The 15,305-nt window shown below is 37.3% G+C and overlaps 2 protein-coding genes across 2 annotated transcripts in view; both read left to right on the top strand.

The window, feature by feature from the left end:
* Positions 1-1,260: 1,260 nt before the first annotated feature.
* The window catches only part of kmt2ca (lysine (K)-specific methyltransferase 2Ca), a 232,967-nt gene continuing 218,922 nt past the window's right edge, over positions 1,261-15,305 (top strand). Inside the window, exon 1 of the mRNA XM_073864088.1 lies at positions 1,261-1,537. The gene's annotated coding sequence lies outside the window, so the exon portion shown is untranslated. The remainder of the gene's footprint in view (positions 1,538-15,305) is intronic.
* On the top strand, positions 6,825-12,120 carry LOC129446091 (zinc finger BED domain-containing protein 4-like). Its single transcript, XM_055207052.2, has 2 exons — positions 6,825-10,530; positions 10,617-12,120. Exon 1 carries the CDS (start codon positions 9,210-9,212, stop codon positions 10,389-10,391), a length of 1,182 nt encoding a protein of 393 aa, XP_055063027.2. The 5' UTR covers positions 6,825-9,209; the 3' UTR covers positions 10,392-10,530; positions 10,617-12,120.

Genomic DNA, 15,305 nt, shown 5'->3' with positions numbered 1-15,305 from the left:
AATCCTACATACTGTTCCTTTAATTGTTTCAAAGCAGCTTTACATTAATAGATGTAGGAAAAGCATAGAGAAGCGAGTGTAGTAAAAATGTAACATATACAGTAAAGTAGTAAGTTAAGCCAAAGGTGGCGGACTCTCCATGGGATGAAAAAAACCCCTAGGAGAAAAACCCTCCTGGCTACTAGTCCAGTGGGAAAACTCAAATTAAAGTGTGACCAAATTTAGGTGTGATCAACTTCTTCACAAGTGCTTTTAGACTCAGATCCCTCTAATATGTAATAATAAATAAAATCCTGCATTGTAAACATCATCCAGTGTTTGTTATTTTTAGAATTGAAACTTAATTTGTATAACATTAATAGCATGTTGTACACTGTTTATTAGTGAAAGCAAGTCCCATGGAAAAGCTTTCTCACTCACAGCATGGATCATTCAGTGAGTGGGAAGGAGGAAACATCGATGAAAGCATCAGTGATACACTGTCTTTTCAAACACTGGAGCTTCTTTCAGACCAAGAAGCTCATTTCCTCTTGCACCTGGACTGCTTTGGACAGCTTCCCCCCGACCCTTGAGCCTCTTTTTAATAAGGTGAAAAAACACACCAAGAATTACAAATGTAATACACTGATTTATAATTTAATTATTTTTAGGTTTTTTTATAGTTACATTGAGATAACATATAAGATTTGTTTATGAGGACAATTCATATGTAAATAGAATATGCCAGAACAGTTGTTTAGCTTTGTCTACATTCCTGGTAGAAATATTAACAGAGGTGCTTGGATCACCAAATATAAAAAGTAATAAAATCTATAAAAAAAAAAAACGCAGCTGTAAATACACCTGGTCATTTAGACAAGCACGTTAACAAAAAAAGAAAGTAAATGGTTTTAGTTTGTCAAAAGTTTGAAAAAAATGGTTTTAGTTAAGTCTTTTGGAGATGCAATGTCAGAATTGAACAAATTTGTAGAAAGATCCGTGTGAAAAGAACCGAAAGAAATAATACATCCTTTTGTATGTCGATAAGCGACGGAACTTCATACTCCACTTCCGGGTTTTACCACCTACCGCTGACGACTGGCAATACTTTTTACTTTGAGTGTGTCCCAATGTATTACTCCGCAGGGTAAGTGAGACTTTTGAAATTATCTTTGCACAGTTTTTTTACACAATTAACATTAATAGCACATAGCACATCATGCATTCGGTTCAAAAAGTTTAATGTAAGTTTTATGTACTATGAAACAATTGCAGTGCTTTCAATGTTGACGTGGGTCTATTTGCTCGTTGCAGTGACATGTAGTGTTTCGGTCTCTCTTAAACATGGCCACCATGATGGAGTAAACGCAACAACTTTAAAAATTCATATAATCGAGGAAAACTATGCTTCTTTAACGCAAAAGAGGAATGTTTCGAACCGAAATATCATACCAAACGCCGAATCCACATGAGAGATTTGGGAAAAGTTTCTTCTTGTATTACATACTGAATTAAGTTGGCTGGAAGCTGGAAAGGGAAAGAGAATTGCATCAATTCCGTAAGCATTTGCTACTCTTCGATCATTTACACGCTTTTTGATGTATTCATTTGTTTATTTGTGTGTATGTGGATGTTTATTGTTAATGTTGTAGAAAGCGAGATACTGTTTGGTTTTAGAGTGGAAATCAAGTGTTGTTGTTTTGGTTTTCCAGCAGAAAGTGACAAGAGTTGCAGTCTGTATGAGTGAAAATAGTAACATTAAACGTAATAACGATGTAAAATACGCGTTATAAAGATTAATTGTTAAGAAAGTAAGTGTCGTCCGCCTGAGAGCACACATATCATTCCGCGAGTTTTCGCTCTTTAATTTTCGGGGATCTTTAACTAATGTGAGATACATCCCCCAACTCTCCGAATAAACGAAAGTACTAACTTCTTACTACACCAATTGCCACAGAGGAAGTAGCGAGTAAATATAAAAACATGTTTAGTGTATAGTTTGTATTAGTATCCTTAATTCATCTGGTTCCCTTATCTTTGGTAAACGTCACACCGACGTTTGGAGTCATAAAGTTTAGTTTTTAAGTATCCAGCCATCTTACTCTAGTCATGACACGAGCTGCTAAACTACCCAGTTTCTCCGAAACGAACCTTTATATACTGAATAAACATGTTACTTTGGCATAATGATTGTATATCTAACACCAGTGTCCTGTCTTTAGCACCCGTATCTAATTCCTGCTAAAAGTTTCAAGTGCATTTATTCAGAGATAAAGTTAGTATTGCACAAGATTGTCAATGTGCAGTTGACGTATGTCAAGCAGTGGTAGCAGTGTCCAGTCATGTGACATGCTGTAGTTTATCTAAAACCATTTTAATCAAAAGCGTGTTTTTAATTACAGAATAATTATGCATGCAAAACTATTAATTAAGAGATTACAGTACATAGAAAATGGCCATTTATGTACACTTAAAAGCTGAAATGTGACAGAATAGTGACAGTTGAAGAAATTATTTGTAAGACCTAAATATGCTCTTACATTTTATGCCCATGTTGTTTGTTAACTCAACAAATAATTTTACTAAATGTTTTGCATCTTAGCAGAATGAGCCTTATAATAACAGTACATTTATTTTTTACTAGTGATCGACCAAGTATATTGCAATGGCCTATTTTTGTAAAATAAAAATTTCTGCATATTTTTTTTTCAATCGGCCAATAAATCTTTTTGTTCCTTAAATTTGTAATTTTTTGTAATGCAAAGAAACATCTCAGGTTACCTATGTAACCCTGGTTCCCTGCATCGCCATGGCAAAGTTTTGGGGAACGCCTCAGCGTGAATGATTACTAGTGCTGCACAATTAATCGCAATCGCAATCGCGATGTCAGCGACCCGAGGTGATACCAAACGTGACACGAAAACACTGTAGATCACTTATTGGTCTGAGAGAATCGTCACTACCAGCGTCATCGCTATAATGTAATTAGCTTTACCTATAGTGCTGCTTGCGCTGTCTCGAGCAAACATATTGTCATCTGTGCTCTGCCATAAGTTCCCAAACTCCATTTTAGCAACGAAAAACATACACAGGTTGAGAATCAGAGAAAGCATAACAGTTTTTTTTCCAAACTTGCAGTCTGTGGCGGAACATTCGCGATGAGCACGTCAGCATTATATGCTTAAATGCAACTTCAATGAGGCTCAGCGGAGCGCCTCGTCTGACGACGCCACGGGTGTTTGAACAGAAACTGTCATATGAGACAGAGGTAGTGATAAACGCGATGTGCAAACATCTATTTGTGGTGGCCAATTTTTATTTTGTGGTAGACTGAGAAATAAGTGAATGTATGGGAATGAACGACGCTCTCACTTGTATGATGTCACAGCAGTAGGCAGCAGTGCAAATATAACGACACATAAGGCGCATTGTTGGCATGTTGCTATTATGAGGCAACTAAATAGACTACGCCATTGACCAACAAAAACCTAGTCTAAAGTCAATGGCGCAATATGTTTTTTGTTATTTAAAGAGCGCGTTAGTAATATGCGCCTATAAACGAGACGACAATGCTGGTTTGCTTATCACATATATGAATGCGCAGCAGCACAAAAATGCTTTTAAATATGAAAGATTAAATTGTTGAAATGTAAAAGATTATTATTGAGTCTCTTGGACATAAATGAGGACCGATTATGAGACGTTAGAAGGTGTAAAGAGCTGCTTTACCCTGTAGCCTGGTAAGTAAATAAATGCTTTGCTTTAAACAAATGTATCTATTTTTAAATGTTTTTTAAATGCTACCCCACAGATTAATTGTATATGATGACTTTGTACTTCTGGATATGATGAGATGGGAACCATTTTAAGTAATGCTTTTTAAAATCCCATGGCGCTGTCCGAGTGCTGAAACGCTTCTGCTCTTCGCACGTTTGTAAATTCTTTATCTCTTATTTGTATTTTTAGAGTACAAACCTTTTCTTGCATATTTGCAAAATATTATATGATATTACAATGATTATGTAGGATATCAATACATTTACAGCAATTAAAAGCCTGCTATTTGTACTTCTATGACTGAAAGGAAAAGGCTTTTAAAGGTTTTAATCCAAAAAATTAAAATTTCAATAAAAATGAAAACAACAAATTTTTGTTTACATTATTCTTAAACTGGGGGTCCTCTTCCTCTGCTTAGTTTATCAGTTTACAAAGTCCATCATCCAAATAGGGATTAGACATAGCACCAGCACAACTGGCTTTTAAAGGGGATGAGAGCTGAGATTCTCATTGGTTTATTGCACGTTACACCCAAGACACACCCATTACTCATTAGGAGAATATGAACAACCCTTTTCAACCGTGCGCTATGGCGCATAAACCATTTTTCCAGTCGTTAAATTAGCAAAAGTGCCATCAGACAGATCGACCGATATATCTGTTTTCCGATTTTCTTTCCCCGATATTTAAGCATTTTCCCACTCTCAAGTATATGGTTTTTTAAATATCGGATTGACCGATAAACGGGAGAATTGAGAATTGCGAGCTGGACGCATCTGAGGAGAGGAGCTAACAGCAGCAGCGTGCACAGCAAATATGATGGCGGAGTGACGCAACTTCGTTAAAAGGACTTTGAGTATACTTACTTTGCATATAAGGCAATTATAACACATCTCATCTGTGCAATAATGTATGTTATGTTAAATAAGTTGATTAATTAAAGCAGTGTATGCAGCTTGTCTAAGAATAGAGTCGAACTCGCAGAGCCACGCTGATCCATCAAATCCGGTCCCAAAAACGACGTAGCTTTGCATGAATAAAACAGCCATGAATTAATGCTTGGTGGAATTAAAAGTGCTAAATTAAATTTGTGTTTCTGTTATTTATGCTTATCATTAGCCTTGTAAAATCATTGCTGTTCACCGGGTTGAAGGCTGAAACACAACCACCACATGTAGCTAACTTTTAACAAATTACCCTAAGTTATATTAACATTTACCAGATAAACATTATTTTGCTGTTCACCAGGTTGAAGGCTGAAACACAGCCACCACATGTAGCTAACTTTTAACAAATTACCCTAAGTTATATTAACATTTACCAGATAAACATTATTTTGCTAAAATATCTAAATAAATGTCTGTGTATATTATTTATTTATTACCTCCGCAAGCTGTCACAGTTTGATACAGTTAATGCGCGAGTAAATGCATAGATAAACAGCGTTGTCAACAGTCATTTTTATAAGCTATAACAACCAAATATTAATTTTTCTGACATCAAATACCAGTTAAGAAATTCAATTATATATAAGCCGTTGTATTTGTTACTTTCCTGAATGTTTCATTTACAACGTGTTTACTGAATTATTCCCTTCCACGTTTGGGAGAAGAGTGAGCAAGGCTGGGAGATATTGTTAATATGCACATCAACGTTTGAACAACGTCACCATGGTGAACTGAGTTTTCAGAAGGCTTATTAAAGTTTGACTTTATCTGACATTCCCATTAGTACAGCTCCATCTAGTGGATGCATAACGCAAACCCAGTCAAACGTTTGACTGCAGTATCTTTTATTCTATGCGCCTTATAACCCGATGCGCCCTATTTATTAAAAAAATTCTAAAATAGGCCATTCATTGAAGGTGCGCCTTATAATCCGGTGCGCCTTATAGTGCAGAAAATACGGTATATTATATTATGGATAATAACATACAATAATGAAACTGTATTGCATACAGATGTGCTTTTAATTTTACTTGCCATCTTTTAAACCACATGTCCCCTTGTTTTTTTAACGTTGCAGTGTTTCCCACAGATCTGAAATTTACTTGTGGTGGTAGCTGGTGAAAAGGGCAATCATTACCCACCGACAAAAGTGGTCTACTATACATTTGACAAAGAACTAATAATGTGTGACACAACCAGCCCAGTCTCCTGAAGATGCGTATAAATAGCACGAAGTGTAAAACTTGTGCAATACATACGCCAAATTCCACTTTGGCGTGCATGTGATGCGCCGGTCCTTATCATTCACTTAAACGGTGCATCTTTTTTTGTCGTTTTATTTATTTATTTATTTATTTATTTATTTTTACCATTTTCACTTGGGTTTAGGGTTAGAACAACTTTTTGTTATATAAAAATTACATCCTAACCCAAACCCCAACTCTAACCCCAACTCCAAGTGACCATGGCTTAAATATGGACAAAAACATGGAGAAACCTGTATATTAAATAACCTCATTAAGCAAATCTAACCCTAAACCCAAGCGAAAATGGTTTAAAAATAAAAAAAATTTAGAAACCAATAAATAAAACGACAAAAAAATGCACCGTTTAAGTGAATGGGAAGGACTGGCGTATCATATGCACGCCAAAGTGGAATTTGGCGTATGTATTGCACGAGTTTTACACTTCGTGCTATTTATACGCATCCTCAGGAGACTGGATAGGACACAACACAATACTTTGATTTATTGAACATTAATATTAATTTCACATTATAGTTTTTTAATCTAACCACCCCAAACTTTCTTTGAACAAAGCTGACACTGTTTGTCAAAGCACCACAAAAAGACTTACTGTTTTTGCACTGATATATGAAGCAATTAGATGACCCCTTTATATTCAAACTCAATATAGAAAACTATGTATATTATATTAATAGACAGTGCAGGTCTATAGATTATAAATGTGACTGGTGTTATGATGGTTATAATTTCTATTAGATGGGCACTTTTACTGCTTTTGCTCTATCTTTCTATTTCTCTCTTACCGATTAAAAAAAGCTTAATCCACTCATTATTTCAGATTTAAAAGTCTACTTGCGGTCCCAAGTAGGGGTCTCGGGTATTCCGCGAAGACCTCCTAATGGTAAAACTCTGCTCAAGTTCAGACACATGAAAGGATACAATGTGACACTTGCTTCCCGTCGCACCGACCCAATTCATTGAGAAACAGAAAGCACGCTCACCGTGTTGAAGGCTCAGAGCACGTTATAAAACATATTCTTAAAATACACATTTCTGTTTTAATAAATGCTCATAGTAAATCATAGCATATTGCCTAAAACATAAGGTAGGTACAAAAATAATCAGTGATACATTTGCGACCCATTAAAAATTAGGGTCGCAATTAGAGCTGCAACTAACAACTATTTCTTCTGTCGACTAATCTAGCGATTATTTTTCCGATTAGTCGACTACTCTAACGATTATTTTTTATTATTAATATAGTGTTCTTTTTTTATTAGCTATTTAATCTGTTGGATAATCTGTTTTTCTACTCTCTGTCTGATCTGACAGTCATTGTTTGTTTTATTGTATTTTAACACAACTGAATTCTATTTTCACATATTATCTGTTCTGTTGTCAGACATATAGGGGCAGTTTCCCAGACAGGGATTAGTCCTGGACTAAAATAAATATAAGAGCTGTCCAAACTGAAAACATCTTGCACTGACATATCTTAAAATACATCAGTGCCCTTAGTTTGGCCTCAAAATGCACACAAGTAATGTTTTTAATAAAGCATGTTTGTTTAAACTAATTATATTTCCTAATTAAACTAAGGTCTAGTCCTGGCTTAAGATAATCTCTGTCCAGGAAACCACCCCAAAGACTATTAAAATAGTGACTAAACATGACTAGGGATGCACCGGTTGACCGGCCAGAGATCGGAACCGGCCGTTTTTTTCGGCCAATTTTTACGAAAGTGCGCTCGCGTTCACAGACTACATTTGCTTATAATTAGGGCTGGGTTTCGATTCACATTTCAAGAATCGGTTCGATTCCGATTCTCAAGATCTTGAATCAATTATCATTGTTCAATTCGATTCGATCCGATCCAATCTGATCCGATCTTCGAGATTTACATAAGTGTTTTTGAAAAAAGCCCGAAATGGTGCCAGATAGGGGTGCACGGAATGGCCAAAAATCTATTCCATGAGTCATTTTTTTTCACAGTAACAGTATATTTCATGGTATACATGTTTTTCAGTTTTTTGGATTATAAAAATTTGCAGTTATTTGCCACTCACTAACTGCTCACCACAGTTTTAAAATATGGACAATTTAAAGTTAATAATGTTAAAGTGAAAATGCCCTGAGGATAACAACAGATTAAGTCTTGATAGACAGAATTTTGTTTTTAATTGAGTTATTAATTTTATAGACTATTGAAGCTATAGTATGCATTGTATTTTGTATTTATGCATACATTACATTAAAAATAGGCAGTATGTAAAATGAACAGGTATACATTTATGCACAAACCTACAGACAGGATAAATACCTGTATATGAGAGACAGAGCTCTATATAGATATTATGACGGGTGCTATGATGTGATGAAGTCTGTTTTAAGGTCTTGACGCTCTTTACTTCCTATTGCACATTAACATTTGCGTCTCTTTCTCGTCTTTCTGATTAAAGATGTTTGTACTATAAGCAAATTAGGCGTCAAACTACATCGCTCCAACAGCGCACGTGTCACTGATATAACCGCAAGTTTTGTCTTAGCTTGCTTAAAGTTCAGAAACCTTTACAACTATTAGCATTATGTGTAAGAAGAACTCTTTATTTGGCGACCCGTTGCGCGCGCCTCAAGAAACCTCTGCCCGTCAGAGACCAGCTGCATGAGCACAGAGGGGGAGAGAGAGAGAGAGTTTCACTGGAGACCCGCGGTGGATTCACTGCATGGCGCTTATTATAACAATTACACAAATAACTCGTTCATTTGTTATGAGTTGATTATTTTACATGTAGATCGCAGCTTTGAGCGTTTCTAGAGTTTTCAAAACAACCGCTTGCTTAACGTTACTGACCGTTATGTTCGTTGTTTTAATGTCCTTCCACCTCGCGCGCATGCGTGAATTCAATGACGCGGCAAGTTTATGTTATTAATTAGTAAATCGATTCTTTGAGTTACGTATCGATCTTTAGAGATTAACATGAAAATCGATTCAGAATCGGTGAATCGATTTTTTCAACACAGCCCTACTTATAATGCGCGTTCGGCAAACGGCTGGATTTTTATATATTTTCGTCCGATTTTTACGAAAGTGCACCCGCATTCACAGACTACATTTGCTTATAATAGGCGTTCGGCAAACGTCTGGATTTTTGAATATTTTTGTCCGATTCTTACGAAAGTGGGCCGTCGTCTAATGGCGCACATGGATCCGCGATACACGCTCCCCACAGACAGACTACATTTTTAATATTTCTCGAACATGTCTTTTGTGTGGAAGCATTTCGAAATCTGCGAGCACAACGTGAAGATTGCAATCTGTAAAGTATGCAAAGGACAGGTTAATCGAGGAGGAACAACGGCAAAGACATTCGGTACATCAAACTTGATCAGACATTTAAAAATTCATCACCCGAAAGAACACGATGAATATCTAAAGTCTATCGATCACGCAAAACAGGCAAGACCTTCCCTAACTCAACCATCAATGAAATCCGTCATACTACGAAACCAGAGTTACAGTCGGGATAGCCCAAAGGCGCAAGCCATTACAAAGAAAGTAATGGAATTTATTGTACTGGACGACCAGCCGTTTTCTGTTGTAGAAGACCAAGGTTTCCGCCGTCTAATGGCGCACATGGATCCGCGATACACGCTCCCCAGCAGACGATACTTTTCGGATGTGGCTCTACCCGAAATCTACAATGCTGTGTCAGCTCATGTTCACAGTCTACTTAATGCTGAGGTCAGATACATTAGTTTTACCACCGATATATGGAGGGTTGATGTGAGCCCAATATCTATGCTGAGTCTGACGGCCCAGTTTATTGATGCTGATTTCGAACTACAAAAAGTTATTTTACATGCACACGAATTTTCTGGTTCACATACAGCATCTGCGCTTGTCATGGCTTTTGAAGAAATGCTTAAAACATGGAACATTTCCAAAAGCAAAGTGCACGTAATTGTGCGTGATAATGCCGCAAACATGTGTAAAGCAATGAAGGATGCTGACCTACCTAACCTGCCTTGTATGGCCCACACTCTGCAGCTGGCCGTACATGAATGGTTGCTCTCACAGCACAGTGTAACGGACATAGTTGCGACTGGAAGAAAAATAGTTGGCCATTTCAAGCATTCACCGCTCGCATACTCCCGACTTCAGAATGCACAGGCACAGCTGAGCCAGCTGAAGAAAAGGCTACAGCAAGATGTCCCAACGCGATGGGACAGCACGTATTATATGCTGTCAAGTCTTATGGAACAGAAGCATGCTTTGGGGGCATATGCTGTAGACTACGAATTACCTGTAACCCTCACCTCGTACCAATGGGGTCTTATCGAGAACATATTGACTGTTCTTGCACCATTTGAGGTGCTTACAAAAGAAGCCAGCTCTTCACTGCGACTGCAGCAGATGTCATCCCCTCAATCGTGGCACTGAAACGTCTCCTAACAAAAAGCGCTGAAACGGACCATGGCGTTAAAACCCTCAAATCCACACTTTTAGAAGCGGTTGAGAAAAGATTCAGCAACGTTGAACAGGAGCCTTTGTACTGTCTGGCTACGATCATCGATCCGAGGTAAATATAATAATAAAAATAATAATAATAAAAATAACAATAAGGGTCAACATATAATCTGTAATTTTTGTTTGTTGAATAAAAAGGTACAAGGATCTATATTTCTCCAACACAGCCAAACATACAGTACGAAAAATGCTTCAGAAGGTGTTACAAACAGAAACAGGAGAACTGAGTAAAGAGACGAGATACGCTGAAGGGAATGAAGAGTGCACAGAGGCGCCAGCAGAAAAAATACCACGCAGAGCAAGCTTACTGTTGGCGATGCACAATGAGATATTGGGAGAACAGTCTGAAGTGATTAAGGATACGGGCAGTCGCACAGCACTGGAAATGCAGAGCTACTTGTCTGAGCCACAAATACCAAGAAGCGAACAGCCGCTGGTGTACTGCCGCACAAATAAAAGCCGCTTTCCTGCGTTTGCTGAAGTTGTGCGAGCGTACCTTTCCGCACCCTGCACAAGCGTAGAAAGTGAGCGCTTGTTCAGCTCAGCTTCTCACGTGTTGGATGAGAAACGAAACAGACTAACTTGTGACAAAGCTGAAATGCTTATTTTTGTAAAGAAGAATTTGCATGCACTTCTGAAAAGCCATAAATAAACGTCAGTTCTGTAGGCTATAAGATTCATATTTTTTATTTTACCTTAAAATTACACTGACTTAATGATTTAAAAAGCAGCTGCTGTAGCATCTTTGTTTTACTCGTTGCACTAAACATTATTTGATTGAACATTTTTTTTATAGTTTATTATTTATGTAGTCTACTTTGGTTTTATTTATTTAGTTTGACTGGTAAAGACCTTTATTCTTTAATGAAAACAAATGCTAAATGTTGAATAAGCACAGTAACATCTTTGTTTGGAGTGTTAAAGGTGTTTTGATTGTGTTGTTTGGATTGTGGAACTATGCAGTTGTTGCCTTTAAGATTACAATTGTTACAGTTGTTACAATGTTTTCATTTAAGGTTTCAACCAAATTTAAAACAAAAGCTAAATGCTTTTGTCAGTAGGCCTTTCTACACTGAAATTTTTTTCTACTGGATATACGTAAAACTATAGTGCATAATTTTTGCATCCACTTTTTTAACTCTTTCACCGCCAGCGTTTTTTTAAAAAGTTGCCAGCCAGCGCCAGCGTTTTTCATGATTTTCACAAAAGTTTAATGCCTTCCAGAAAATGTTCTTCTTCAAATATATAAACATACAATATACCAAATGAAAGAACAGACCCTCTGCTTTCAAACAAAAAAAAAAACGTTTCATCCTACCTTTAGTAGTTCTTTTGTAATCAGCTTTTGAATATGGGTAGGTTTCTGCAAAAACACCACATTTTGAGCAAAAAGCAAAGATAATTCCATTTTTGTGACGGACTTTTCATAGAGATCCCATTCAGAGCGATCTTTAAAACAGACACGGACATGCAGCAGCTTGTCATAGGGCAATACTTCCGGTTTTAAAAAGTTGCGGAAGGGCGCCACCTGGTGGATAATAGCGGTATTGCAGAAAGACGGAAAATCTCGTCATTGGCGGGGAAGCGTTTTCTCTTAATTGACGAGATATCTCGTCAATGGCGGGGAAAGAGTTAAGTAAGTTTCACATGGAATTTTAAGCAAGGAATTGCTTACAGTTTAAAGTAAATCCAGCCTTTATTTTTCAGTGTTTATTGAATGTAGCCTACTAACTGCACAGTTACTGCTGTTAATTTCAGATGGTTAGTTATTGTTTTAATAGCCAAAACCTTCTTAAATACAAAATAAACATCTTATTTATGTAACCTTTCATTCCTTCTTGTTTGTTGCTTAATAAGAATAAAACAAAATCGGTATCGGAATCTGCAAATTTGCTTGGAAAAAAATCGGTAAAAAAAAACGGCCATGTAAAATCAAGATCGTGCATCCCTAAACATGACCCAATAACCTTGTGTTTAATCCAACCAGCTGTTACTTTAACTACTAAGTTACTAAAATCTTGATTTATAAACACGACATCGCAGACAATTCGGCGCAAATAAAAAATTGCCATTACACAGAGTTACTACAGAAGGCATGCGCGGGCATAGGAGAGAGAGAGCTCGCGCACAAGCACATAGAGAACCAGTGTGTGTGGGAAAACACTGCTAACCTTTCATAATAAACTCGAATCAGTCGTCTTCTCTGTCAGTAACAGACGTTTACGTGAAAATGCAAGTACACAGAGGAATCCGCATGGAAAACACAGACAACTTTTAATTCTTTCACTCAGTGTTATGTATGAGAGGCGCTGTCTAGGGGCTTCACGCAGAGAGAGAGAGAAAGAGAGAGAGCGCGCGCACGAGAGGCACCACCAAGCGCTTACAACAACAAATGAAGTCGTTTTAAAGGACAAGTTCGGTATTTTACACTTAAAGCCCTGTTTTCAGATTGTTTATGATGAAATAGAACGGTTTTGACTGAAATTTCGACATTTGCGGCTGCCCCGAGAATTTTTGGGTGTTTGTGTTTCAGCTCCTACCTTTACAATGGGTTTAATGGTGCACTGGAACAATTCTTTCTAAAATGCATTAAACTTTCGTTTACAAAGACGTGAAACTTATCGAGTGGTCAGGGGTGTTCAATGATATGCTCATGTACTATGTACAACATGCAGCCAACTGCGCTAGACTGTTCTCTTTCCCGCTCCATTACCTGGCAACCCCAGCGTGAACTTTGGATCAGTCAATTTCTGACTAAATGATAGGGGTGTTTGGGAAAGTCCATGTATTGGGAATATAGTTTCTACATTATTCATTAAATTAATATTATTCTTTACTCTTTCAGACCCCTCTATTTATTACTATATTGTATGCAAAGAGGAAGTGATTGTGATTATTATTATTATAAGGGGTCAAGCACCGAAGGTGCTGTGACACCTATTGGAATTGTCAGTATTATTAGGGGCCAAGCACCGAAGGTGCTGAGGCACCTATTGGAACTGTCAGTATTATTAGGGGCCAAGCACCGAAGGTGCTGAGGCACCTATTGGAACTGTCAGTATTATTATTCTTCATCTTCTTCCCCAATGGGAGTCTATGGCAGCCCTATGAACCGTACGTAAGAAAATGATGAAATTTGGCACAGTTGTAGTGGTGGTCTTAAAAAGTCATGTGACCAAAAATGGGGTCTCTAGTCCTAACTCTATAGCGCCACCAGCAGTGCAAAAATTCAATGTTCAAATGGTTATAACTGCTGATCCGCTTGATCTATGAAAATTCTACTTAGTACACGTGATTGCTCTCCTCATGCTTGTTGTTTTTAATACCTTACAGTAAAACTCCACCCATTACAGTAGTGGCCATTTTGAAATGTACAGTATTCCGTTTATTCGCTACTCCTCCTTCAAATTTTGTTAAATTGTTATGAAATTTGGCACAGGTGAACGTTGGAGTGAGCCGCACAGAAATGACCAAACAGAATTTTGATATTAATCTTTGTTAAAAAGTAATAAATGCGCAAACTTAACGAGGTTGACGCAAAAATAGTTCTGAAGCTGTAGCTCGGTCATTCTTTGATCAATTGAAATGAAATTTGGTACACTTCATGTGGACCATGAACTTGGGGTTCATGCCAAATCTGGTGACAGCGCCACCTATGGGTCATGAGATATGAAAATTCGCTATTTTTGCCCATAACTTCTGAACTGTTTGTCAGAAAATTATGATCTTGATGTCTGTGGATTGCTTATCTCATGCCGCATCTGTCGATGTGTATAATGCCGGGTTTGACCGAACCGCCTGTCCGCCATTTTGAAATTTCACATAATTTGTTATATTTTTTGAACTATTGGACATATCCGCGCAAAAATTAGTAAGGAGCTTCGACATGATGTCCTGAAGGTACCTGGGAAGTCAGAGTACAGCGCCACCTAGGGGTTATAAACTATAACAGTTCTTATGGAACTGCTTATAACTTCTGAATACTTTGTCTGATATTAATTTCTTTGTGAAATTGTATTCACTGGTTTATGCCGATTGCAACGACACCTCGTTTGTCATTTTCCAACATTCTGTTCATGTGTTATTGTAAAGCATATGGTAGATTATTTTTTCGCTACTCCTTTAACAAATTTTGTTTATTTTATGCCAGGTACTGCTCGTATAATGTTTGGAGCAATCCACACAGAAATGACCGAACAGATTTTTGATATTCTGTTCTCTTTCTTAGAAATACCACTCCAAAGTTGACCGTGCCTGTGACATTGTCTATTTGTCATAGTAAATTAATGTGACTGTATATTACATTGTATAGCATTACTATACAGAATGATCTTCTTGTCTTCAATCTCACTTGAGCTTTTTGATTCTCATATACATTGTATTTCTGTTAGTTCTGCTCTGCACTGTCAGTTCTGCATCTGTGTTGATTGGCACATGTCAATCCTTGCAGCACCTAAGCTGTTTTTTTGCTGCCCTTTGAGCTGTGTTAACGGAGTTGTGCATCTGGTTAACCACATGCCATGAGATTCTGAGGTCAAGGGTTCGAATCCCATGTGCAGTGATATTTTGTCTTAACTTTTTTCTCACTTAAGTTTTGTGAATCTCATACTATACATTGTATTTCAGTTATTTGTGCTCTCTGTTGTCATTTCTGCACTTTTGGTAATTGCTGGATATCAATGTTTACAGCTCTAAATCTCTATTCTATAGCTTAAACACACCAACTCAGTGGTTTAATCGTTTACTCAGTGGTGCATGCGGTAACTGCTGTGCTTTGGGAACCTGAGGTCATGGGTTTGAATCCCAGCTCTTACTTTCACTTATTGA

Source organism: Misgurnus anguillicaudatus, chromosome 25 (genome assembly GCF_027580225.2).
Source record: "Misgurnus anguillicaudatus chromosome 25, ASM2758022v2, whole genome shotgun sequence".
Classification (NCBI taxonomy): Eukaryota; Metazoa; Chordata; class Actinopteri; order Cypriniformes; family Cobitidae; genus Misgurnus; species Misgurnus anguillicaudatus.
Note: the sequence above shows the minus strand (reverse complement) of the source record. Positions and strands in the feature narration are given on the sequence as shown.